This window comes from Saccopteryx leptura, chromosome 2, assembly GCF_036850995.1.
Source record: "Saccopteryx leptura isolate mSacLep1 chromosome 2, mSacLep1_pri_phased_curated, whole genome shotgun sequence".
NCBI classification, from domain to species: domain Eukaryota; kingdom Metazoa; phylum Chordata; class Mammalia; order Chiroptera; family Emballonuridae; genus Saccopteryx; species Saccopteryx leptura.
Window position 1 is genome coordinate 36372473 of NC_089504.1, and position 27619 is coordinate 36400091.

The window sequence follows — 27619 nt, forward strand, 5'->3', positions numbered from 1 at the left end:
ACGGGCGCCGCCCTAGGGGTGAATCTGAGGAAACTGGAAGCCGGGCAACATCTTCGGCCTTTGCACTTCTTTCAAAAGCACCTGCTTGACAGATTGGCTAATTTCTTTAAAAACAAAAACCTTGCCTGCATCCGCCCACGCGTCCGGGTTGGCACCCAGAGGGGTCAGCAGCCCCGCGCGCGGGGAAGAGGGCCAAGACACCAGGACGCAGGGGTTTGTAGAAGTAGAAGGTGCTGCCGACAAACCAGGGCCCCGGCCTCGCCTTGAGTCGGCCCCTTCCCGTAAGTGCGCGGCTAGCTTCTCGCTACCTGCAGCCTTCCTTCCCGCCCCCCGAGCCCCCTATAAAAGTGCAGGGCTGCGCGGCGGCGGCACTGCTGCCCGCCTGGCCTCCGGCACCGCTCCGGCCCGGCCCGGCCCGGCCCGCCCGCCCCGTCTGGCCCACTGGGCAGGCCTGTGGCACCGCGCGGACACCCTCGCACGGCTCTGGGCCGGCAGTGCGGGGCCGCACGCTGGGGGCGCGGCGTGTCTGGGGACATCTTGTGATGTTGGCGAGAACAGGACATGATCTCACATGGCGAGAAGCTCTTTAGTTCCTTAATCATTTCACGGTGCCTTCGGACGCTTTTTTTCCACCTAAAACGTTTAGTTTCAGCTCAGTGATCAGCTACCCCAGCTCGGCGGGGGAGCGGAAGGCTTGAATTATTCCGACCTGTGAGCAGCCCCTGACACCAGGGGGAAAAAAAAAAAAAAAAAAAAAAAAGAAGCACAAAATAAGTGGAAACTTTTCCTCCCCTGTATATTCCATCAAGTTCTGAAAAATCAAAATGGATTTAGAGAAAAATTACCCAGCTCCTCCTCGGACCGGCCGGACAGGTAGGACCGCGGAACGGGCTCCAGGCGCGCTAACTCTGGGACCCCACCGGGTGCTGGCCCTCAAGCGCGCGGGCCCTGGGGGAGGGGGTGAGCCTCATTTTCGCCAGATTGACTGCCTGTCTGTCTGTGGCACGTTTGTGTGTTTTTTTTCACCAATCTATTCACGGTCTTCTGCATCAGTCCAAGTGTTTGAGAGTTTGTCTATTTTTTTTTTCTATAATGTTTATGTAGGTGTCTGGGGGTCTGAAAGTTTGTTGGGGTTTATGTGTTTACATGCAGACTCAGAGTGTGCATGAGTGAGGAGTTTGTGTGTTCCTGAACACCGTATTTTCAAATGTCTGAGTGTGTATCCAAGAGTTTATGTGCTTGAATGTCTTTATATTCATGAATGTGTTAATGGGTTTTTTATGAGTTGGTGTTCTGGGTACTATTCTTTCGTATACAAAATGAGTGTCATATAAATAATTTGGATAAGTGAGTATATATCTACTCCTACAAGGGTCTGTGTTCATCTGTCATATCTCAAGTAGTTTTGGAAGTGAGAAAGATGTGGTTACAGTGACCTCTCCATTTTTGGATGTCAATGGCTGTTCACTGTGTACATGCCAACAGACACAGAAGTGCCAGCCTCTAGGCACAGAGCTGGGTCTAGGGCCTGTGGTGCTAAGCCTGTGAACAGTCAGGCTCAGGTTCCATTCTATTGGGCGAACCAGGAGTGGAAGTGTGCATTCAGGGTGTGCAGACCCTCCGTGTATTGTGTGCACTGCTTCCCTCTGTGGGCACAGTTGAGTCTACTATTTATATAAAAGGGTCTCCAGTAGCAGGCACAACCTTGGCAGATGAGAGCAGGCAGCCAATAGGCTAGTTGAGACATTTCTAGCCCCCCTCCCCCCCAGCCTGACTTTGATTTCACCTGGACAAGTCTCTGTTATGTGTGTGTATGTGTGTGTGCGTGTGTGCATACCATGTGTTCAAGTTTTATCTTGTGAGTGACCCTCCAAAGGAGTAGAGCACGAGTGAAGTGGACATGTGTGTCTCGCCTGGGCATTCAATTCTGGTGACTGTATGCATACAGGCCTTTCTGGTACAGGACCAGGTGTGCCTCCCACAGGCCCAGATAGTGAGTCAAGCACTCTCCTTCCCCCCTTCCTGTGGATCTGTGAGCCTCCATCTATACCTCAGCCTTAAATATAGGTCAGTAAGCAGAAAGAGAAGGGTGAATTTATACCCCAATCCCAGGACAATTGCTGGGGCTTAGATATGTTCCCAAAATCATGACTGAAAAGAAGTTAGGGCAGAAATCAATCGAAGAGGCAGAATTGAAGAAGATTCCCCAGGCTGAGAAGGCAGGAAGCTTAATCTGGAAACCCTTTCTGCTCCATCCCCACTCTCTCCTCTCTTCCCCAATGGGTTTCTTAGTAGGTGAGACTCCCAGAGGTGCCTGAGTCAGGACTACGAGTTGTGTTTGTGTTGGGAATGGGTTGGAGGCCTGTGACGGTTCAGGGGAGGGTCTGTTGACTGGCCAGGGCTGCCTTTCCCGACAAGCTGTCTACGAAGAATGTAATTCATGGCGGTCGATGGGCTCTTTGATTAGTTCAATCGCCCGAATAATCGTTTAATCAATAAAGCATTTCATTCCTCAGTGAGATGGGCCTGGGTGGGGCTTGGGGGTGCCCTAGGCCCGCCTGAGTTTCAAAAGCTGAAGAGCCACGCCCCCTCTTCAAGACAGGTTTGAGTTAAGGCTGCCTGTCTGGGTAAACCAAACATCTCAGGTGACACTGCACTTCTGCTTGTCTGCCCGAGCCTGGGCCCCAGCTAGAAAAGGGGAGAAAGGAGAAGCCAGCCAGGCTGGGGGCATCCACGTCTGGTTTTGGGGTTTTTGCATGGGCTTCTTCCCTGTCCTAACTTTGAGGCCTTTTACGAGCTTCTTGACCTCCATTTCTTTTCTTTAGAACTGTATTCTATTCTGTCTCTTGACTTCAGTTCAATGTTGATTGTATGTCTGGCACATACTCAACTGTATGTCACATTGACCTTCTGTACAATGGGGAAGGAGTCTATGCCCTTCTAGCTCTAAGCCCAAGATTGGGTAGGTCAGCCCTGAGCAGGGAGCCAGTTAAGGATCTTCTTGTCTAGTTTTTTCCTTATGGTACCAAAAAGGAAAAACTGAGGTCCAGAGAGGGACAGGAACTTGTGGGAGATTTCTCTGCCCTTAGACCTCTCATTCTTTTTGGGAGAGTAGATACCCCCCCCCCCAACCACACACGTATGGATGATCCCTTGGAGAAAAACTACAACCGGGCGAGCTAGCTGCTCTGTGAATTAAGTCTTCCCAAGGCCAGGGAAACCAGGTTAGGCTAAACATGGCCAGACCAGGCAATGGCATCCACACACCCAGCTCTAGAACAAGCCTGGTGGAATGATGGCAATACCCGGGGATCTTCAGCTTTCAGCACCGTGGGAGGCTCATCTCAAGGGTTCTCCTCCTTATTAGACATATGGGGAAGCTGAGCCCTAGGAGAAGGCCTCCACAAAGTCTTTAGAGATGGAAAAGTAGTCCCAGGGCCCCTGGCTTTGGGGTACACTGTAATGAAAACAAACCTTGACAAAGATAATTGGTTCCTCAAAAATCTGGTTTAATTCTTCCTTCTTTTCACCCACTTCAACAATTCCTACAGACAGATCTGTGTAGGCAGAGCAGACCCCTGACCCAGGAGCAGGAATCAGTTCTGACCCCACAAGCTGTGTAACCTCAGGTCAGTTGCTTTCTCTCTTTGATGTTTTTTAAATGGAGATTAGAGAGGACCCACCAAGGTAAGACAGCCATAGCCGTGTCATCTCTGATTTTCCCCGAACTGAGTAACCAGTGTGAGCCCTGTGGGCCTCTCTTTGCCAGAAACAAGAGCAAGTAATGAGCTGGACTTGAGCTGGGGGTGTCAATCTCAGGCCCAAGGAGTTTATAGCAGCCACAAACCCCAGACGCAACTGGGCCCTGGAAGGGCCAGCTGTGGGGGAGAGAGGAGATGCAGGAGGGGAGTGTGTTCGAGTGAAGCCAGGCTTTGTGGCTGAGGACCGAGGTGGACGTTCCTTTGAAAGTGTTTTGGCTTTTCGAGCATTATTCTCAATAGACTTTCTTTCGGTAACAAAACTTTCAAAGGCAATTCGATTTACATAAATTGGGTTTCTTTCCGGAAGGTTTCGGTCGCGGGTCTCCTGTCTCCCCAGCTTAGCACAGGCCCGAGACCAAAGTCCTGCTGCCCGGGGAACGAAACCAAGCGGCTGTTGCGCAGAGCGCGGCCCAACCGCTTTCAGGGCGGCGGCGTCGAGACCAACTCCCCTGCTGGTCTCTCTCCTGGCCCCAGACTCGTGGGCTCGTGAGCGTTCGGACTCTGGACTGAGGCGCCGAAGTCCGGCTTGGTTATGGATGGAATCGCTGTATAATCTGGGATTGGTCTCGTAACCTCTCTGGGCCGCCGTTCGGTGCTCTGTAATGTTGGGCAAGGTGGCCAAGATATCAGGTCTGGTGGCGCCTCGTTGGCGTTAGAAGTTCCCGGAGGCCGGCCCACTCCGGAGGTGGTGAATTCCTCCCGACCCAGAGGGAGGTTCCTTCAGCCCTGAGCTGCGCACAGTGCGCAAGGGGGCTCTTCTCGCCGCAGAGGTTAGGTAGCCCGACACCACCCTGGAGCGGAACACCTTTAGTGTGAAATGGGAATCCGAGCTAATTCTGCTTTGGGCATCTGCAGTTACATCCCACCCCGGCAGCGCTCCGGGGACTCTGTCCAAGCCTCCCAGGTAGGGGAAGGGAACCCGTTTGCGCGGGCATAGCCCGGATGGGTTCTTTGATTTGGTATTGTACCCTTTCCCACCCCCAAACGCCCCGCCATCCCGAGAGCGGCACCGGCGAGATCCTTCTGAGAAACGGATTCCCGGCCCACAGCCTCTCCTCATACTTGCTGAGTGACCTTGGACAAGTCCCATCTCGCCTCAGCCTCAGCTTCCGCATCTGTAAAATGGGAAAAGTTGAGCTTCACGGCCCTTTAAAGCTCAAAGACTTGAAAGTCTGAGTTTCCAGGAGGCCTGAGCTCAATGAGCGGGGCTGGAGGTGGAAGATGTCACTTGCTGCATCCCTCAAGGCGTCCTCCCACCCTCGTCTCTCTGGTGGGAACACAAAGCCGCCCTGTTGAAATCGAGTCACTTTCGATCCACCGTGCGCCATCAGCGGAGTGAAAGAGGGAACCCTAACTCATTCTGGTCTCTCCTCTCTGTTGTGATCTTCTTGCTTAGAGGCGGGGGCGGGGGGGCTGTGAAGATCCGGACAGGCCGAGTTCCAGACAAAGAAGAGAGAGAACGCCACCACCCACCCTACCTCAGCGCACAGGGCCGTCTCCCGGGCCCCCCAGAGGCCCGCCTGAGGCCGTTTCCCGCAGCTGTGCCCTGGAGGGGGTGGGGACCGGTCAGTGCCGGAAACTTAACTACCGTTCCGGGGCAGCTGGGCCTGGGAGAGGAACAAAAGGTGCGCGGGAGGACCGACGCGTGTAGGGATATGAGAAATGGAGTCAGAGGTCGAGAGAGGGGAGGCTGAAAAGGAGAATGTCCCGGGAGTCCTCTCGGGGTCAACACAAGCTCTGCCCTCCTTACGAGCCCAGGTCTGGATTGGGCAGCTCAGAGCCCTTGTTTTGGTGGGTTTATGTTTAATATTAAGAGTATTATCGCTTATGAATTCGAAATGGTAGGACTTGGGGCCACTCTAACAGGCTGCTGGAGCAGGAGTCTCCCGTGTCTCGGCCAGGACCCTGGCAGATACAAGCGCTCACAAAGCTAGTGCCTCCTGGGTTTTATTGCTTGTCTGTCACAGGCTTCCTTTTCAAAGATAAGTTCCTTTGATCGTGGTCTCAGGTTCTCATTACCGCCCCACCCCCCACCCCCCACCCCCGAGAAACTTCGACTCGTTGGCCAAAGACCTTGCCCTTCTGGACCAGGAGGGTTTTGTTATAAATTCCACTCATTTTGTCTTAAAAATAAGAACTTCCCCAGAATAGGGAAGGTCAGGTTTTCTTAACAAGCTGAAAGCTGCAGCATGGTAGCATGCCTGGCAAGGCTTGGCCACAGCCCTTGGAGATAGAATGCGCCACCTGACCCGCCCGCCCCTTCAGGGGCTCTCGTTAGCCCTGGACACGACTGGGCTCATTCAGTTCCCAAGAGGCCTTGCGCCGGATGCGGAATTGCCCCTGTGGACAGAGGCCTCCAGCTGAGCGAGTCGCCTGCAAAGCGTCTGGCTGCTCCTGGCCGGAGGCTGGGAAGAAGAAGTGCTCAGGGCTCAGTGCTTGGGCACCGCGATACATAGTTTCAGATAGCCTCTTTCCTCAGGAGCACCCTGGTTACCAACTTAAAAGGAATGTGAGATTTCTTTCACCTCAATGTCTCTGCTTTTCAGTTATCTTAGAATTGGAGGCCCCGGGAGTAAAATGAGGGAGAAGGATGGACGAGGAAACAGTGGCTTAGTAGGCGATTGTAAAATTATGAAATGTTCCCACTGGAAGGAACCTTCATTAAAGACTAATTAAGCCAACTCTGCCCATTTTACAGATGGAAGAAACTGAGAACAGGGCAAATGTACTCATACTACTATTCCATCACGAGCCTGATGGTGCTTAGAGTCAAAGCCAGTCCTCTATTGCACTCCTTGTCTTTCTCCAACATCTGGGGTGTGTGTGTGTGTGTGTGTGTGTGTGTGTGTGTGTGTGTGTTTCTGGAGACCATTCCCCCACCTTCACTCTCCAGCCCCGCCTGGGCTGTCCCCAGTCCTTCAGGGCACCCCAGGGTCTCAATGCCGCAGCCAGAAGGGCAGAATTCCCTCCAGACGTGAGAAGGGACTCTCCAGGCTGAAGGTGGATCCCCTCCCCCTTCCCTCTATCCGCGCTTCACTAGGCCTTCGCGCCGCGCGTTTGTCAATGAACGTGGCGCCGCTGCCTGGGCCCCGCCTCCCATTCTCTCCCATTGCCCAGGTATCCGCTCTTTAGGCGGAGCCCGCCGGTTGTTCAGCCAATGGGCCAGTACCTCGGGCCAGGGCCGGCTGCCCCCTCTATGATTGGCTTGGTGAAGCGTGATTGGCATGGTAGCGCCCGCCCCCGCCCCCGCCCGGAGGGAGGCTGAGCCCCGGGCGGCGCTGTCCACACGCAGCGGGTCCTGAAAGCGGCTCCGGGGCGGCGCGGTGGCGCACTGTGAGCGCCGAACAGGCGGAGGGCTAGCGCCGGCGCCGGCGGCGGCAGCGCGGGCAGAGCCAGCAGCGGCTCCATCTCAGCACAAGTAGTCCCGGCGGCTTCGGAGGAGCGGACCTCCCGTTCCCTCCTCTGCCCCTCGCTGCACACCTACGGCAGGCGCGGCGGCCGTCCCGGAAGAGGCAACCGCAAGACAGGAGAGCCGGACCCCCGAGAGAGGGCGGCGGGGCTCGAAGAGTTGGTGGGCGTGAGGCAGGCGCTCGGGCGAGGAAGGGACTGACGCCGCTGCCCCAGTTCTCCGGGTCCCGGCGATGGGGGAGCAGCGGGCGCCGCGGGAACTTTGAAGGCAGCGCGTCCCGGGGCATGAGGGCGGCCCGCGCCGGGGGACGCCGGAGTCGCAGCCCCAGCGCCAGCGGCGGAAGCGTCTGCACGCCCGTCTGGACCCCGGCCCCGCCGGAGGGGAAGTTCTCTGCAACTTCGTCTGAGACGTCGGAGAGGCCGAGGCCGCGAGCCCGCGCCCCCGGGACTCACGGCGGAGGGAGAAGGAGCCCGGTGCAGAGCGAGGGGCCGAGGCGCGACTTGAGCGGCAGCGAGGCCGCGGGACCAGGCTGGCCGCCCGCGGGCCCCGCTGCCCCCTGAGTCAGGCCCGGGGCCGGGCGTCCCGCCGGCCTCCTCCGGGCCGCTCCCCTCGGAGGCCCAGGGCGCCTGGCCGCCCCAGAGGGGGGCCCCTGCGCGATGTCCCCGAAGCCGCGGGCGCCTCGGCAGCAGCCGCCCCGGGCCGGGCCCCGCGCCGCCGCCTGAGCCGGCCCCGGAGGGAAACCACGAGGAGCTGGGCGCCCCGCTCCCAGCCGGACTGCGCTCGCGCGGTTTCCCGCCTCTAGGCGCAGCTCTCGGCCACCCCCGGCCGGGCGACTCCGGGAGAGGCCCGCAGGCTCCCGCGGTGCTCTCTGAGCCCGGCTCGCACCGTGCCTGGCCTGGAGGCGGCCCTTGGGCGCCGGGAGGCGGCGGCGCGGGCCGGCCTGCAGCCTGGAGCGCCCCGATGGAAATACACTGTAAGCACGACCCGTTTGCATCCATGCATAGTAAGTAGGCGGCGCGCTCGCTTCTCTCACTCTCTGGCCGGGACAGGGGTGGGGGTGCCGGACTGCGGGGCCGGGAGGACCCCGGACTTCTGTCGCTGCGCGGTCAAGTTTGCAAAGCGCAGGGCTCCCAGGCGGGGGATGTGGAACAAAGTGCCCGGTCGCGTGGGCCTGGAGCACCTGGCGCCGGGAATCCCGCCTCCACCAACGCGGAACGCAGGCAGCGAGCTGCAGCCTCTCGGGTTTTCCGGCGGCGACACCGCGGCGTGCTGGCAGAGTCCTGGCTGGGACCCGGAGAGGGCTCTGGCCGGTCTGGCTGGAGGGCGCGAAGTTGTAGCGAGAGGTCAGTCTGAGTCTCAGCGCCCCGCACGCAAACCCGGAGAGCGCTTTTTTTTTTTTTTTTCCCAGCGGTGGGGCTGATCCAGACAAGGGCTTGGAGAGAAAGTGGGGCCCCAACCAGTGCCTCTGTGTGTATATATGTGAAGAAAGAGGTTGAGAGATAAAAATGAACACCAGGTTCCAGAGCTCCATAGGCGTCTGGAGTTGAAGAGTGAGGTTTGAAAAATCAGCCAAGGAGAGGTCCCTAAGCTGAGCTCTGCCTAGAAGCTGCCGGTTCACACACAGACCTTAGAGACACCGAGTCCTTCTCTGCAGGGCGCTTGCCTTGTGATGGCTTCTCCCCTGGAAAAAAAAAAAATCAAGAAGAAGGAGCCAATTAGTCACTATCTAGGCGCCCCCACCTGAAAGAAACCGTGTGTGTGTGTGTGTGTGTGTGTGTGTGTGTGTGTGTGTGTGTGTAGGAGACGGGAAGGGTCACTTTGGGCGGGAGCGAGGCCGGCCGTCTGGCCGCTTGACCTGCCCGGCTCTGCCAGTTCGCCCTGTAGCACAACCGCCTGTGAGATGCGCGCTCCCCTCACGGTGAGTTAGCGCCGGATTAGATTCGGAGATTTCAAGGAAAGACCAAGCGGAACGAATCGCGTTTCCCTCCTGCGCGCTGCAGAGCTGGGCCGGAGCGAGGCGCCAGGCTTGGGCGGCATCCCGCCGGGTGCTCCGCTTGGGTCCCTACGGGCCGCGGGTCATGAGGTTGCTCCCTGCCTGGGGCCCTCCCCAACCCAACTTCTCCTCAGACAGCCCTAGATCCTGCTCACCAGCCGCGGATCCCTTATTTAACAAAGGCAGCGGAGACCCGGCTGGAGAGAAGGCGAGCTTCCCTGGGCGGATTGGTCCGTTTTCACCCGGAGGGCTGAGTGGCCTGGTAGGCAGAGAAACGCTGATCCAGGCGGCTGGGGCTGCCTGCCTGCAGGTCAGTTTCTCTTTGTGTCAATTTCCCGAGTCGGAGGTAATCCACCGAAGCCGCGCGAATCTTTGCGCAGAGAAGCCGCTTGTTCCGGTCCCATACCAAACGATTCCTCATCGTCTGGGGCCTGTGCACGAGCGGTTTCCAGCCCGTGGTGATCCCAGCGCCCCCCGCAGCCGTCTCCTGAGCACACTTGAGCTGAGCTCGGGGGAGGCTCTGACCTCGAAGAGTGAGCCAGGAAACAAACGAGTTGGGGTCAATACTCTGAGAGATAGGCAAGCTCTTAGCTCAGCCCGGGAGCGGTTGGGGGACAAGGTGGAAAGGCTGGCCCCTGCGCTTCTGTTCTCGCCCGAGGACAAGGGGATCAACAGACCCTCCCTGCCTCCTTCCGCGGACCGGGGCGCCCCGGAGGTCTTGCAGAAGCCTTTTGGGAACTAGTGTCAGACCCGCTATTCTCCCAGCTGTGCACGAGGGTGGAGAAGGCAGCTATTTCCAGGTTCTGTTAGCCAACCGCTAAAGCCTGTGTCTCTGTCCCTCCTTGTCCCGGCCTTCATCCTAACCCCTCCTGGAGAAGTGCTCCCTCCTCCCATTTTCAACGTCCCGGGCAGCATGGTGGGGGCTGGGCCCCTAGAGCCTAGCTTCCAGAGCTGGCTTCTCCGGAAGTGCCCATGGTTCTGATGTCCAAAGCTATTTGCTTGCACAATGTGGGCCAGCTCTGGGGCCTCGATTTGTTGGTAACTGGAAGTAGAGGTGGGGTGCACAGTAGAACCTTGGAAGTGGCTGGGTCAGTAGAGGCTCAGATAAAAATCTCACCTTTTCATCTCCCTTTTTGGCCCTGGTTAGTTTTGTTGTCCCCCCCAACCCACATTGGAACGGAACAGCTTTGTGTGGGGAAGTAGCGTGGATGGTGGGGCAGGCACTGCCAGGAAATGAGCTTCTGAGTTCCCCTGCTCCTGCCTCCTATTCCAGACTCATCACTTCCATCTGCACAATGTATCCTTGCCTCCTCCCCAGATATTTCCCTCCCTCAGGTATGGTTACCAGTTATAAAGCACTTTTATAACCATCAACTTACCTGAGACCATTAGTTACATCCATTTTAAGGAGTATGATATCGAGGTCAGAGAGATAAAAGGACTGACAGGAAGTTCACATGGGCAAACCTGGAGCTGGTTCTTGGCTCTTCTAGGATTCACAGAAGGGTAGGGGGAGGGACTTAGGCTCCAGAAAGAGGAGAGTGCACTGTCTGGGTGGCTACACATGTGTGCAAGGTGTTGTGTCTGATTTAACTGTATCTGTATCTATTGCCCGACTGCCAATATGTGTCAGCCCCTGTCTGTCATTTAGAGAGTCCATTAATGAAATTTCATCCTTCCTCTTCCTGTGTTCCTGTTGGCATGTTTGTGTGTCCCTTTATTTATCCTCTTGGGTGCCGCTTGGAGAAATTTTAATGATCCCTTAAGTCATGAAGTTCAGTCTGTGACGGAGTCAGCAGGGACCCACTCTCTACGACCTATGGCCAGCCATGGGTGTGGACAGGGCCCCTGGTGGACAGCATGTTCTGAACAGGGCCTGAGGAGCATCTGTGGAGGCTGGCCCTTCTAGATCAGAGCCACAAAGGCCCCAGGGGCAGCTTCAGTTCAACTCTTCTCCTCCCCCCAAACCCTGCTCTAACCCTTTTACTGTCAGTCTTGTGGGGGCAGGGCTGTGTATCAGTTTCCTGGTCTTTGCCTTAATTTTTTTCCATCTATCTTTATGTCGATCTCCCTGTAAATTCTTCTTGGCTCTGAAAAGTGTAGCTGAGTCTGTGTCTCCCCTCAGCACTCCCCACAGGATGAACCCTTACCCAGTTGGAGTCCACAGGAAGTAGAAGCAGACTCGTGTTCTCTCAGGAGATGGAAGGTTGGAGCCTGGGTTCTAGAAAACAAAAGTCCCCCTCCATAGAAGTCCCCTGTCCTCCAGATTCCCCCTGACTGGGCTTTCTCCATTTTCTCTTCTTGTCTCTTTACCTCCTCTGTGCAACACACCTTTCTTTTCTTCACCTATTCTGGCTAATTAATTTCTTTGCCTCCTCCTGTGATTTTCTAATGTGAGGCTTCCTTTCCAGTCTCTCTTTTCTTGTGGTCTCATTTAGTTCCTACTCTTTCATTTATCCCCTTATACCTCACTTTCCTCTTTTCTTTCCCCATCCTGCCTCCCCTCTCTCAGGCATCTAATTCACTTCTTTTTAATCTCAGGGTAAGTGGGAAACACTGTCTTCTCAGATCACGGTTGTAAATCATCTCCTTACCACCCTGGAGGGCTAGGTGCATTTGGGGGCCTTTCCATAAGCTGGGTCTGATATCAGCTGTGCACATGTGGATCAGACTCTGGAAGAGTATTGGTAGTCTAGTCTTTGTGGTCAGGGGTATAGGCTTGTTGTCACCTAGAGTGTCTATGATACAATGGTCCCAAAAATTCACAAATGTCTTACAGGACTGCTCTTGAAATTTGAGTCCTCTGAAGGTTGGCACTGTGTTTTGGGCAGGAAGTTTAAATTGCTGGTGGTATAGGTAACAGGCTGTTGCAGATGGCTACAATGCTTGGACTAACAGGTTATCTCAAACATGTGCTGTGTGCTTTTAGCTTCCTTTTAGTCCTTTCAGAGGAGTTTTTTTTTTAACCAATTTTGAACTTACTTTCTTCTTAAATCCAGTCTGTTCTTGTAAGATCTATACAACCTTTTTTTAAATTAGGCGTTCCCAACCTCAGAACAAAGCCTTCTTAAAGCCTCTGACCAGGGGGTGGCTGCAGTCTTTTGGTTTTAGGTGAACTAAGCAGTCATGTTCCTAACTGCAAAATTCTGTTCAGGATGGTTTTCCTTTTCTTATGTCTGGAGTGCTTTAGAATATTCAAAATCAGTTAAAGCTCATTTTGAAAATCAGAGAGAAATTCAGCTTAGAACTAGAATTAAATATTGTTGTTATCTATAAAATTGTGTTTTTCTCTAAAACCAACCTGAAGTTGGAAATTTGGGGAAATATTCAATTTGGACTCTCCTTGGAAGGAAAGTTCCCTGAATGGCTTTGGTAGTTTGTACGAAATAGATTATGTTATGGGTAGTTTTATCCTCTCCATTTCAGATGTTAATGAACCTGGATAGTAGTTGAGTGCTGGGGAAGTGATGGAGAGCTGAGATGAGGTGGCTATTTATGTTTTAGAGTTGGAGTGTGTGTGTGTGTGTGTGTGTGAGAGAGAGAGAGAGAGAGAGAGAGAGAGAGAGAGAGAGAACTTTGAGATGCCCTGGCTTTCCTGGTACAGTCCAGTCCCAGTTTAGAATATGCCCCCCTCCCAGCCTCTGAGCTGCCAGCAACATGAGTATGCCTGAACTTGGCTTCTGGCTTTTGACAGTCTTCAGTGATGTCTGTGGCTGATTAGTAGCTATACGTTTAATAATGTTGTTACCCCCTGTGTTTCCTGGTTTAGCTCTTAAGTTACTTGTATCCTTGCTTCTCTCCAGGTGGACCTGGATGTAAGAGAGGGAAGCTTATTGGGTGGAGGAGATATTTTCCCAGACTCTTTTTTTACTTAAAATTTGTCCCAGAACCTTTGTGAAACCTGGAACTCAGAAGCCTTTTTTGGCTTATTTCCCCTGAACCAACTAATAGCTGCTAGTCAATTGCAAAATACTCCAAAAATTTTAGGGAAATCCCCTTATAGCAAATCCTAGCGCCATAGAGTGGAATGTGATCATCTGTATCATCTGTCCATTTCTTTGTGTGCTCTGAGAGAGTACAGTGGTCACAGCTGCACATCAGCCTCACCCCCCCCCCCCCAGCTTCATTGAGGTATGGAACTCATCTTCTTAAAGTGTTTTCATCAAGGCAGTGGTTGGGTTTTATCTCAATACCATGCAGATACTATTTAAAAATTTTAAAAAGTACATAGCCCTTAATCAGATTGCTGATTTCAAAAACATTTGTTTCCCTGAGATCTAGGTTTATTGGCGTAGTCCCTTTCACTTTTGAAGATATTTGTTAAAAGGAAGAGTTTTATTTTTAAAATTCTCTCTAAACTTGAGGTATTTTAAAATGTATTTTCTCCCAAGGTTCTTTTTTAGACCTCAGCATCATGTATGTAATAAGTTGTGTCCCTAGTATAGACTGAGGTCTTCATATATTCGATGGTTAAAAAAGAATTACAAGGAAAATGCTAGTAAAGGAAACATAGTATGGAGATGCTTGCCCTCACTAGCCCAATTGACTGGCTGAAGATTGACAAAGGCTAAGGTTAATTTTACAAAGCAATGTGAGGTGTTTATGTAGTCTGCATGATCAGACTCCAGGCTCAAGACATTCAGTCTGCAGCCATTTCTGATCCATGGGGCTCTGGGTATTCGCCACAGCGCTTCACCTTCTGTGTGACTGGTTCTAACCACCCTTTCCCTTGCTTTCTGTTTCTGATCTGTTTCAGGACATGGAGGAGTGAATCAGCTTGGGGGGGTTTTTGTGAACGGAAGGCCACTCCCGGATGTAGTCCGCCAAAGGATAGTGGAACTTGCTCATCAAGGTGTCAGGCCCTGCGACATCTCCAGGCAGCTTCGGGTCAGCCATGGTTGTGTCAGCAAAATCCTTGGCAGGTAAAGGCAGAAGCTCCAGGCTTCCCTTGATTTTTCAAATTACGGCCTAAAACATAACCCATCAGCTGTCCAGTGTGCCGGTGTCACAGTGAGAATCATTGTGGTCCTTCACCCATGTACACAGCACATTAGAGTTTGCAAAGCCCGTTCGAGGCTATTCAATTCAGGGTAGTTCTGGGAAACCCCAGTGGCAGGTGAAACGGGGTCTCAGGAAGTATGACATGTTTTCTGAAAGCCTGGTGAATTATTCCAAAGAGCCTAAGACTAAGAGGTTCCTAGGAATTTCCCCAGCACTTCTTAGGGGCGCCCAGGGCCTGGGCAGGGCTGGGTGGAAAATCCACAAGTTAAAATCACCAAAATTACCAGAGTTCAATGTTTTATTTTAATGTTTTCAAAAAAGCACATGTCATTTTATAAAGTCAGCTCTCATTTTCAGTTTGGGGTTTTCATCAACCATATGTTGGGTGGCAGTATTTTCCTTCAATGGTTTGTTTCCTTCCTAGTGACAGGCACCTTGAGTATATATTAAATTAGAGGGGAAAGATCCAAGCAAACACTAACTCTGAAGTCTGACATTTGAAAGTTGCCACTTGACCTAGCGATTTGCTACAAGCAAAATACTAACAATGCTGATTCTCCCCAAGGGCTGTATAGCCTTTAACACTCCCGTTGTTTCTAGAGTGAGGCTCAGCACCATCCAGGAAAGCAGTTTTGAGATGAGGAAACCAACCTGGAGAGGCAAAGTGACTGACCCAGGGCTGGCCAGCCAGTCTGTACCAGGGCTAGGAAGAGGGCTTCAGGATTCCCAGACTCTGCGCATCTCACCATACCCAGAAACCAAAGATCCAGGTTTCTTTCCAGGCGTGTGAAGTTATTAGGGGACTGCCCTGGCGGCTGGGAGCAGTCTCGGGTTTTAGCTGTTCAGTGCTCTTTCAGGAATTCTCTCCCCGGGTCAGAGAACAACCTTTATCCTGTAGCTTGCATTTCAGTTTGAGAACAGACGCCTGAATAGGAAATAAATACTTTGAAGTATGTCAGTGACATAGTGACTTTCTGCTTGCTCTTTCTTTCCATTCTGCTAAAATTTAAGAAATTCTCTCAGATGGACGGAGATGGCAGTTCCTAACCTTGGGGACACTTGCAGGAGTCCAAGGAAGACATTTCAGGGCCAGAGGTCTGGCAGCCCCTATAGGGACCTTGATCCCTGTGTTTATTCCTCATTCCCCTGCCCATCTTGGTCAATTCAGCCGTGAAGGCTGTGGGTTCCACTCCTGTTTGGCACTGGGCAGCAAATGAGGCCCAGGCAGAGTTCAAGGAGGAGGGCAGGACATCAGCCGTGGTGTTCTTATTAGATGGTGGTTTTCTTGGATGGAGGATGAGAATGACAGCAGAAGAGGATAGAGTAGAGGAGGTAACAAAGAGAAAAGAGAATGGTTGATTTATAAAAGAGAAATGAAGACAAAAATAGAAGAGAGAAAGAAGGGAAATATTTTAGACTATATCAGACTCCGAGAGCCAAATGGATCTTCTTGAGAAGCCTCTTCATTATACGGAGGGAGAGAAAGAGGGAGAAAGGCCCTTCCTTTGTTTTTGCTGAGACATCTTTGCTGAGCCGACATTTTGCTTGCTATTGAAATCATTTCAGGGCAAGATGCTGAGCCCCTCTCAGAGGAGATGTCTAGAGGCTGGGTTCTTATACTCTGGTGCATAGGAGCCCTCCAGATCTCCTCCGGAGAATGAAGGGGACAGGGACCCTCCCAGGCCCCGCTGGGAGCCTCTTGCAACCCAGAATAGATATGTCACTAGGTAGAGTGGCACTCGGAAGTTATGTGCCGCTCTGGTGCCTGGCCGTTTAAGTTGTCAACAATAAATTGGAATTTCATAGCTCATTATTTTCATAACTAAGAACCACAGTGGACAAAATGTCACTCTAATTAAAACTGCCTTTTAAGAAACAAGTTCAGCCCTAAAACAGTGTGACTGGGAATTTCTGAACTGGGGCTGTTCCATTCACGGATTTTTTTTTTTTTGGTCGCTAAAGAATTTGATGGGTGCACACGGGGTGACAGATTGTAGAGAGCGTGCGGTGCGTGGTGGCCATCGTTTTCAGATGCTGCATGGCAAGGCAGGCAGAGTCCCTGGGGCTGGAAGAGACCCCCGTCATCTTGGGAAGGTGGCGGTCTGCCAGGAGTGAGGGCATTCAGTCCGCAGAGCTCCAGGCTCCAGAGGGGCTTGAGAGGCACAGCCTGGTGGCATGTGAGGCCCATTTAAATCCACCCGGAAAGCCGGGCTGTTGTCTTCTTTCACTAGAGCCTGTCTGGGAGGTTTAGGCCAGTTGGAATTGGATGGTAAATTACATCGTAATAAATACTGAGAGGATTTTAATCTGCCACATGCGCTTTTTATATTTTGCAAAGTTTTTCTTAACCATTCTGCATTTCTGCCTTCACAACAGCACTGCAAGGCAGGCAGGGTAAACACTCTCCCCTTATTATACAAAAGGGATAACTGAGGCCCAGAGAGGCTAAGTGAGTTGGCCAAGGTCACACAGCTAGTGTCAGAGCCACTGACTAGCATCTGCACCCCTTTGCTCCCAAACTAATGCTCTTTGCACTGAACTACACTGTGTGTTGGTGGCTGCTGCTTGTCTGTGTGTAAGCCAAAGGGATGCGTGACTGTTTTGCTGAGATGAAAAAGTGGTCGTTTAGTCTGAATCTTCACTTGACACAGTTGATGGGGTTTCTTGGCATGTCAGGGTTGCCTTCTAAGTGCCAGACTCATGTGTCAGTCAAAAGAGACTTCTCATGTCAAGAGCATAGCTTCCTATGGTTGGCACTGCTCAGGTGGGATAGGTGGAGGGCATGAGCGCTGCCACCTGAGCCATGCAAACGGGACAAGTGCTGGGGGTGGGGGCACTTCATCCTGCCACCTTTTCAGAGTTGCTGCCTGAGTATTTCAGTTCCGTTCAACTAACATATGTTAAGTACCCAGCACAGAGTTGTATGTGTGTCTGTGACCCTTGCCCTGTGACAGTGCCTGTCCTAATAGGCACTCATTGACTATTGATTAAGTGAATGAAAGAAAAAACACATGTTAAAATTCCTGGTAAACAGTAAAGCTTTCTACAATGGCAAGAGGTTATTATTATTGTTTAAAATTTTACAACCAAAGCAGCAGTTCACTCTCGTGGGAGGAACTCTTGATTCAAAGTCAGGTTTAAAAGCTGGAGCTGCCCTTCACTTCCAGAAGGGTGTTCCCCAAGTCACTAAGTTTTCCAATCATTGGTTTTCTTTTCTGTAAGACCTCGCTGGTCTTTCAGGATTGGTGTGAGAATCAAGATAATTGAAGGAAGAGCTCTGTAAACCTTAGGGCACTGTGCCTAAATAATAAGTTGTTGTGTTGATATTAACGAATGACTTTCTATTGTAAAATTGAAAGGATAATTGGAGACTGCAGAGATTGCTGTGTGCCTTGATTTAGGTACTTTTCTAGACTTCTGCCAAAAAAGTATTTTCTTAGATATTTCTAAAAACCTGTTTGTGACTGGTAACAATTTTTTTTCCAGCAATTATAGCAAGAGGGAGGATAGGTTGAGTTTTGCCTTATGGTCCAAATTTGTATATGACTCACTCTTCTCAGTGAAAACTAGAATTTCCACCTCCAGATCATGGCTCTTGGATTATTTCACCTGTTTCTAGAATAGTCCCAACTTGGCCCTAACCAGACTTAACCTAGGCTGAGAATTTCAACCTCTCTTTAAATGTAGATCATCCCATGAGAGGATCACCTCTTTCCCTTACCAATTCTAAACTCTTGTGAGGATTGAAAATTACCAGTCATTTCTAAAACGTCTTTCTGGTTAAAAAGAAATTTCCCTGCAAGGTAATGCAGGGTAATCTCCTTGGCAAGAGGTAGTCAAGAATCCCTCTGTAAAGGTTGAGTGAGGCATCCAGGGAAGGCTCCGATTCAGAAAAGGAATCAAGTTATTTTTTCCCCTGAAATGATCTTTCATGGCACCCTTCTCCCTGGTCTCGGTTTTACTGTAAAACCCTGACATCCTATTTGCGTTAACGAGGGAGAGCTGATAGCATGGAAATGTCCTTAGAAACAGCAATTTACCTCAGGGGAGGTCCCTGGAAGAGCTGCCATGACTTACGGGTTTTTTTGTGTGTGTGTATGTGTTTTTTATTGCTTGGGTTTTGACTTATATTTCTAGTTAATGCTGAAATCCTACTGTCCCTTTGATTTTACACCAGGGTTATTGTTTTTTGTTCTTTTTCTTATGGAAACATAAGTTGCATTTTAAGGACAGTGTTATCGAAGGCAGACAGATTTGCTAGGGGACAAGAGAACTGACCATTTAAATGTTTCAGCCAACCTTCTGGGGAAATGGTAGCTCAGGAGGCTGGGCCATAGTCCTGGTTTGGCCAGTGGGGTTTGTATGACCAGGAGAAAGCTGTTTAACATCTGTTGATCCCTGTTTTATAGTAGATGGGGACCCATTCATTTATTTATTCACTCATTCAAAACATGTATGTGCTTTAGAACTCTTGGGGAGATCAGGTGGGAAAACTCACTTGACAACAGTCTATAAACTGTAAAATGATAGCTAAATAGAAAGGAATAAATGATTTCATAGTATCTTGACCAACACTATTCAATAGAAATATACTGTGAGCCACCTATGAAATTTAAAGTAGTCAAATAACACATTAAAAAGGAAAAATAAACATGTACAATTAGTTTTATTCTATATTTTATTTAACCCAGTACATAAAAAATTTTTAACATATAAACAGTATTCAAATTATTAATGAGGTAATTTACATTGTTTATTCTAAGTTCTGAAAATGTGGCATGTATTAAGTTCACAGCATGTACCAGTTAAAATGAGCCACACTTCAAATGTTCAAAAGCCACATATGGCTAGTGGGCTACTTTATAAGACAGTGCAAATCTGAACATTTCCTGAACACAGTAGTCCGTTATTTTGTTGCCCAAATCCATTTTGTTGGCTCCTCATGGCTAAGCTCTTTTCTCCTCGCTCCTAGGTATTATGAGACGGGGAGCATCAAGCCTGGAGTAATTGGAGGATCCAAACCAAAGGTCGCCACGCCCAAAGTGGTGGAAAAAATTGCTGAGTATAAACGCCAAAATCCCACCATGTTTGCCTGGGAGATCAGGGACCGGCTGCTGGCAGAACGAGTGTGTGACAATGACACGGTGCCCAGTGTCAGTTCCATCAACAGGTGAGAGGCTGCTGCTTGTGATGGGGGACTAAGGATCTGGGTGGAATGGGGGCTCCTGGAGGCTCTGTGTGTGCCTTTCCTGAAGACCTGGTCTCTCCTTTCACCGAAATCCCTTAGGGGCCATTGGACAGGAGGGACACTCATGGGGCCAGATGGGTCTCTCTGTTGCCCTTCTCTTCTCTCCAAAGTGGGCAAGAGTTCTAGCCTCAGGGAAAGGAGGTCATGCCAACACCCCGGCTGCTTGAGATTCTTGTGAATCTAGAGTGGTTTCCATTGCTCTTTTTACCCCACTTCGTGTGTGGAGCATTTAACAGTAAATTGTCCTAATTAGGCCTTTAAATGTCACTTCCTTTGTAAGCCCAGACTCAAGGTCTGAGCATTGGCCTATTTCATAACTTCCTAGGAAGAAAATCCCTGCTTCCCTTTGGGGCAGAGATTGAGCCAATGAGTGTGAGGAAAAGAGCCCTGCCTTGGAGTAGGGAGATTTGGCTCCTTGTCTGAGGTCTGCCACAAACGCAATATGTGATCTTAACAGAGCTCTTCCTCTCTCTGAGCCTAGGGCCCTGGTGGTTTCAAGTGGGTGTGGGATCTCCATGAATATGTTCAGGATGCTAACATGCAATGGAGTTAGGGAGTTCCTTTCTTCCTGGCTGCCCCAAATCTTCCCATGCACAGAAAGAACCAGAGAAATACCATGAGTGCCAGGCTCAGGATCCTCCTAGTAGCCATGGTGGCTCCTTCTTCTCTCCGATCTGATCCAGGGTACGTCTAACAGAGTTCTCAGAGCTTTAAAAAGAAATTCCTGGAAAAAATGTTACCACTGTAGATGTTGTAGTCTCAATTCCTCTTAACCCCACAGAGTCAGGGATGAGGTTGTGAGATGAATAGAAATAATTGTTCTCTAAACTCCTCAAAGAAAAGAGAAACCAGCAGACTGAAAATTTGACTCCCATTTCTTCAAGGTCATACCCTATCCTTGCTAGTGCAGAGCCTGTCTGGGCTAGGGAACTCCTAACACCCACCAAAAAGAATGGTCATACTAGAATGTCTCTAGATTCCCTCTGGTCCTGACAGTCATTCCTTCTATAGTGACTCAGATGCACAGAGTACTGTGAACATATACTGACATTTTGAGTCCTGCTATTTCATAAACCATTAGCCTGTTTTTCTTTTCTCAGTAAACCTTTACCTTGGCCCTGACATTATGCAAGGTGTTGAGAAGAGAGAGGGGCATCAGACGCAGAGTATTTAGTCTCTGTTCAAGAGGGGCTCCTTGTCCAGGCTGGAATCTGGCATGCACGGAGAAGTCTGGGCAGCCTGAGTTATGCATGAAATGAGAACTATTATGGTAGATGTGGTATTGTGCGAAGAATAACTCCTGTTCTTTTTCTGGATTATGAGGGGCTCCAGTGTGCTTTGTGAGACCCTTACTTTTGGCTTGTTGTAGGATTTCCATGACACGAAGCAACATGATTTTTTTCTGGGTCTCCAAAAGCCTTAGATAGAGTGCAGCATGTACTCCTCAGAGCGGTGAGGGAGCAGTCAGCCTGCTCTGCAGAGACTTCTGCCAAACTCGTGGTCGGGCTTTTGGGATTTCCCAGTGTAGGGTACACATGGAGTTGGTGGATCAAAAATTAACTTTTGATTGCTTGTGGGGGTCCCAAACTCTAATTATTTTGGCCAGACAGATAATTTAACCAGTGAAACAGGGCAGGCATAAGATGATAGGGAAAAGATGGGTCTGTGCAAACTAGACAGGACGAGACCTGTGGAAGGGGCAGTTGCTTCTCAGCTCCAGCTGAGTGCTGTCAGGAATGTGGACCCAGTGTTTGCCAGCCTTTGTCTTTTCCATTCTTAAAGAGAACCTAGAAACTAGGGCTTGTGTGTGCATGTACGTACGTATATATGTTTGTATATATGAAATCTCTACTTTTAAATTGCAGCAACTAATTTCCATGAAAAAAATGCCTTGCAGGACAAACATACTTTATTTGCAGGGCTCCAGTTTCTATCCTCTGTAACACAAGGATGAAAACTGTTTTGTGATGAATTTGTTTGAATGTATTGTAGAGATATATAATGAGCACACCAAACCAATGAGTGTGAACTTTATGAACTCCTCCTGCCCCATTTATATATAGTAAAGAACTAATATTGCCTATTAAAGTCAAAAAGTTATTTGAAAGAAATATATGAACTAGAGAACAGTGATGACAGATGTGGCAGAAACTGTGGAGGGGAACTTGAATGAGTGTCTAGGGAAATCCTGGATCAGCTGGTGCTTTGCGCCTAGAGCTGTGCTCTGCAGGGCTGGTGGTGGGGTTGTGGTGGGGTTCTGATTGCTGATAGCTGGGACCATGGCTAACCTCAGGCCGCCTGGGTGTCCTAATCCATACCCATGATTCGGCTAGCTATGCCTCCACGGTGTTTTCACATCTGTGGTCTCCCATAGCCTTCAAAACCTAACTGTCCTGTGACAGGTATAGAAACTGAGGCCCAGAGGGGAAGTACAAAATAACAATAATTTTGAGATCGAGAAGGGAGTAGGGCCTGAGTCCCCTGATGGTAAGAGGAAGGTTGGTCTCTTTCTACCACAGCCCTGTAGGACTCAGCCAGAGACAGAACTGAGGATCTGTGAGAAGAGTGGCCAGGAGTAAGCCTGTCATTCCTTCTCCATTTCCCAGCCTGGCAGCCTGCATGTTTTGCTGCCTGTCTGCGGCCTCCTCTGCGATCCCTATCCCTCCCCTGTCCCCCTCCACGAGGGTTTCTCTCCTCTCTGGGAGCATTCTCTGGCTCCTCACCACATTCTTCAGTGAGAGCTTTTTGGTGTCTTTAACAACTGACCCTGCAGTGCAAATAAACCAGGTATGGGACAATCTCATGTTGCTGTATTTCTATCCCTCCTCCCTCAAGAAAGCCTGAGCCACCCCAGCATGGTTTTATTTTCTATATGAAGGAAAGCTCCCACTACATTCATACGGATGCAGCTTCTAAATATGTGTCTTGCAAATGCCATTGTGTGAAAGGGTGCACAGCTCCCTCTCCCAGCCCTTGCCTCCCTGGGAGGCAAATTCTTATACTATTCCCATACTTTAGACAACTAGGGAGGGAGTGGTGGCTGAATCTGTAGCTGTCTGGTAGCCACAGGGTCATCCTCACTGTCCACCACTAGAAGTGTCTGCTTTACCTCTGTCTTCTGGAGGACCAGCCTAGGAAACCATGACTGGCATGGGGTTAAACAGCTCTGAACCAGTTCTGCTAGGCTTGTGGGAGATTTCCTGGGACACAAACCATCATCTTGATGTGACTTTTTAAGGACAAATACATGTTGGGCTGCTGTACAACCTGCATGATGGAGTCTTAGAATTCAACCTGAGGCCCTGGCTGGTTGGCTTATTGGTAGAGCGTTGGCCTGGCGTGTGGATGTCCTGGGTTCGATTCCCAGTCAGGGCACACAGGAGAAGTGACCATCTGCTTCTCCATCCAACCCGTCTCTTTCTTTCTTCCCTTCCTGCAGCAACAGCTCGATTGGTTCAAGTGCATCGGCCCTGCGCTGAGGATTGCTCCATGGAGCCTCTGCCTCAGGCACTAAAAGAATAGCTAGGTTATGAGCATGGCCCCAGATGGGCAGAGCATCAACCCTAGACAAGGGTTGCCAGGTGGATTTTGATTGGGGGGCATGGAAGAGTCTGTCCCACTATCTCCCCTCCTCTCACTTGAAAAAGAAGAAAAAAAAATAGAATCCAACCCAAGTGTCAGATGGTGTGACTGTCCCAGAGCTGGCCCAAACATTGGAATAAACAGGAATATTTCTTTTTCTATTCTAGTCCCATGTCTCTAAATCAGGGGCCAAATGATGGGGAACTTTGAGTGGCATTCCCGGTGTAGAGGAGCAGCTCCGTTAGCACCAACTGGTTGTTGCCACATGAGAATGTGGGGCCAGAATTGCCAGGTCTTCTGTTTTTTTCAAGAGAAGCTAGAAGTCTATGTAGTTATGTAAGAGCGCCTAACTTACAAATATTGGCAACTAAGTCAAATAAAAATAAATATACTATGCAGACCAAACAAAAATTGTCCAGTGATGGATGTGGCCTGGGGATGACAGTTTGCAAAGTCTGCTCTTAATCCTTACTTGGGCAGTAAGACTTCCGACACTGTTGACCACTCCCTCTTTCTTCCCTTCCGCCACAGGCTAGGGTGTCACCGTGAGCCCTCTCCCAGCTTAGCCCAGTGGACCTTTGGCTTTTGGATTCTTAGAACAGCTGCTGGCCAATGTTTTTACTGTACCAAAGGTAGTTTGATCAATGTGGCCAATGCGGGTATTTCTTTAGCCTTATCTCCCCATTTCTTTTTTAAAGATGTTGTGACTTTCGATGTAAATTGTGTGTGTGTGTGTGGAAGGGGGTGGTGATGTTGAAATGGTATCATTACAAATGCCTGTAATATCTAAAGTTCAGATTCTAAGTGAATTTGGACTCCAAAGAGATTTTATGCCTCATACGGCAAGTATTTAGCAAAGGGACCATTTCCTTTGAATGTGCCTCAAAAAAAAAGTGTTCAGGAAAGGGAGCTGACTCCCTGTGTGATCCTGGGCAAGTCACTTGAGCACTCTGGATTTTAGCTTCCTCACTCACGGGCACTAGCTGACTGCTGAGCCCCCTCCTCTGTGGGACCATCTTGGATGTTCATGTAGCGCTCAGGACCACACTCAAGTTCAGCAAAGTCAAGCCTGTACCGTCAGTGTGAGCTGCCAGTTAGCCCTACTGTCTCTCATTTAGAAAAGGTCCTGAGTGTGACTCTTATTGTGATAAGTCTTGGTGATGCTAGTTATTTTTTTATTTTTAATTTCTTTTTAAGCATTGCTATGATTCAATTAGTCGTGTTCTTCCACTGTGATTTCTTCTTGATGAAGATGGTGCTCTTTGTTCTTTTCCCGGCCGCTGCAGGGAGCAGATGGGCAAAATTTATACCCCTGGGGAAAACTTTGGAGGTTTCCCTTTAATTCGGGTCCTGCCCAGACAGGACAGCCCCATTGCAGCCTTAAAATTGGGTGTGGGGATGGCTACCTTCTCCCTCCACCCCCCAGCTTCCCAGCTTTTGTGGAAAATAGGAACCTTTTAAGGTTGAAGCTGATCATTAATGTTTGTGAAGATACCACTAGTGATAACAGCTAAAATTTATTGAGCACTTATTATGCAGCAGCCTCTTCTCTAAATACTTAATTATTAACTTAATCCTCATGATAACCTTATGAGGTAGGAATGAATCTTGGTCCCATTTGACAGATGAAGAAACTGAAGTATGCAGAGGTTAAGTCATTTACCCGAAGTCATGCAGCTGGCAAATGGGAAGACTGGGTTACAGACTCGAGCCTGGATCTGCAACCTGTAGACTCAATCACTATGCTGAAGCTGCCTCTTAATGATTTATGATAATTGGTAATGTTTTACCTATCACTTACATACATTTTAAAAGAATAATAAGAAAACTATAATTTTCTTTGCTGAGCTTATGTACAAATTTAAGTGGCAGACAATGCTTTGAAGACTTAGGACTTTATGCTGGACTTTAGTGGGAAATAGTGATGATATATTTTACATAGATAACTATATTTGTACATAAACTATATTTACATCTGGTATGTACTTATGTTCACATACCTATATATCTTTAGACACACACACACACACACGGTGACATAGCTCAAAATACAAAGATTAGATCAGATGCTAGCTTGATTCCAGGGGATCAAAAAGACTCCCTTCTCCCAGATCTTTGTCAATATGCTCCATGTTTGCTTAGTAAAAATAAGTGGTTTAAATGTTGCAAGAAAATACAAAACAAACAAACATTCTGGATGTATTTGAGACAATATTCATGCTGACATGTCAAAAAGAGCAAAAGGCTATGAAGACTCACATGGTCTGGGCTCCAGAGGGGTTGTGGTTGAGCTAGGGTGTGAACAGAAACGTTCAGTCCGGGTGACCAGCCAAGGATGCTGAATGCCCTAGGACAAGGTGCTTAGTGCTGAACCGTGAGCTCACAGAAGGCGGCAGCCCAATGAGGCTCTGTGGAGGCACCCGCGCTCCTCTCTTTTCTCTCCGTTTGTACAAGCTGGAGACCCAGTGCAGCTTGAAACGAATTTCCAGAAATAATGGTCTGAAATGTGCAAAATTCCTATACTATAGAGTGAAGAGTAGGATACAAAACTGTATATATGATTTATTCTTGATTCTGTTAAGAAAAAAATGGATAGTTCCAAATATTCACAGGAATGCTAACATAAAGGAAATATAGCTGACCCTTGAGCAATGCATGATTAATGGGTGCTGACCCCTGAGCAGTCAAAAATTGCTTGTAACTTTTGACTCCCTACTACAGTGGTCCCTCGGTATCCACAGGAGATTGGTTTCAGGACTTCTGTGGATATCAAAATTTTGAATGCTCAAATTCTTTATATAAAATGGTGTAGAATGATGCATATAGTTGGCCCTCCACATTGTGGATTCCCAACCTCAGATCAAAAATACTGTTTTTGATCTGCAATTGGTTGAATCTGTGGATGTAAAACCTGGGGATACCAAGGGTCGACTGTACTTTTATTGAAAACGCACGTGTAAGTGGACACATGCAGTTCAAACCCATGTTGTTCAAGGGTTAACTATACACCAAAGTGTGGTTTTGGATGTCTTCTTTAAAGTTGTTGTCCAATTAGTCTACAATGAACAAAAAATACTTTTATGATTAGGAAAAGCTCTAATAAATGCTCTTTAAAAAGAGAATAGTTGAAGGCTGGAATAGAACTTTTTCAAAGAAGCTGAGAAAGTTTTATTTTATTACCACCCACCTTCCTCCCAGACACCAGGGAAGTGTCTTGCAGACCCCAAAGGGACTTCTGACTTGGCCCTGATCGACACATGGGAGAGGGTGAGGGGATTAGGGTCTCATGGAGGCCCCATGCATGGTCCCAGCTGGAAATTTATAAAACTAGCTTCCTAGAGCCCAAGGTTCTACAGAAAGACATCAGAGCTGGCCAGTGGCCAAGGGAAGACAGCACTGCTATGATCCCTTTTATATACTGGGTTTTTCCATAAGAGTTGGGGGGGTGTATAAGGGATTCAATTACTTCCTTCACTGTATTGAGTCCACAATGGAATGGACTTGCCCAGGGTCACAATCAGGTTCCTATTAGAACTGAAGCAAGGTCCCTGGAAAGACAAGACAGGGTACCCCTGGCTCCCAGCACTGTGAAGCTTTTCCACGAGGGCTTTGCAGATTTCTCTTAGCAAAACCAAGCCAAGCCTCTCTTGGCAGCACTTTAACCCTTTCTAGTTTCAGAGCAACTCATACATCCCCTTCCAATGGGTGGGGATGTTATTTCTCCCGTGGCTCTCCAACACAGAAAAACAAGAGCTTGAAGACTTCTGGTGGGTGGGTGGGTGGGGGGTAGAGATGTCACTTTGATCAGCTCCTTCATTCCACAGATGGGGGGGCTGAGGTCCAGGAAAGGGAAAGAACTCCCTAATACCACTCAGTGACTTTATGGAGCTGGAGCTGGAGCTGTCCCCAAGAAAGGGATGCCTTCACAATATTAATATATCATCCTTTTCTCTACAAGAGGCATTTGAGGCTCAAAACAGGGTGCAAGTTACCTAAAGACCCCCAGGGAGTTAGGGGCTGAGTTGGGACGAGCCCATCATTCTTCCAACTTCCTAACTGCTAACCTGGGCTCATAATCTCCCCTCCCCTCTGCTCCAGCTTGACCTGTGACCCAGTTTAATATGGGCTTTCTGGCTGTCCATGCGTAGCTAGTTGAGATGTTTTTTCTATCATGGTAAATAGCCATTTATTTTGTCCCATTACCCACAGGATCATCCGGACAAAAGTACAACAGCCACCCAACCAGCCGGTCCCAGCTTCCAGTCACAGCATTGGTAAGAACTTTATTAAAAAATTTTGAAAAATCGAATGGGTTCCAAATATTCTAAAGAACTTTTAATCATTCTTATGGACAGATAATTCTGCATAAAACACTTCGGCACACGTACTAATGCGCCTTCTTTGTCATTCTCCAAGGGCTGAACCCGGTAAATGAATTTTATAAATACTGCTAAAAGGTTTTGAATTTTACTGATTATTATGATAAATAGCTTTCAGCATGAGACAGAAAATTGAAATCTAAGCCAAAAAAAAAAAAAAAATCTACTAATGGGGGTCTATAGAATGTCAGATAATTAAAGTAATAAATCAAGAAAGGGGTACTTATTCATAACATTTTCTGCATC

General features: G+C 49.2%; 1 protein-coding gene across 7 annotated transcripts in view; it reads left to right on the plus strand.

The window, feature by feature from the left end:
- Positions 1–487: 487 nt before the first annotated feature.
- Positions 488–27619, plus strand: part of PAX5 (paired box 5) — a 180868-nt gene continuing 153736 nt past the window's right edge. For 2 of the 7 annotated variants that reach the window (XM_066367653.1, XM_066367654.1), the window contains exons 1-4: positions 8236–8513; positions 13920–14085; positions 19137–19334; positions 27204–27268. In XM_066367653.1, coding sequence (XP_066223750.1) covers positions 8312–8513; positions 13920–14085; positions 19137–19334; positions 27204–27268 — 631 coding nt within the window. In that variant the 5' untranslated portion in view covers positions 8236–8311. Of the gene's footprint in view, positions 874–3554; positions 3630–7018; positions 8174–8235; positions 8514–13919; positions 14086–19136; positions 19335–27203; positions 27269–27619 lie in introns of those variants that run through there. The other 5 variants (XM_066367655.1, XM_066367658.1, XM_066367656.1 and 2 more) reach the window with 5 other exon arrangements.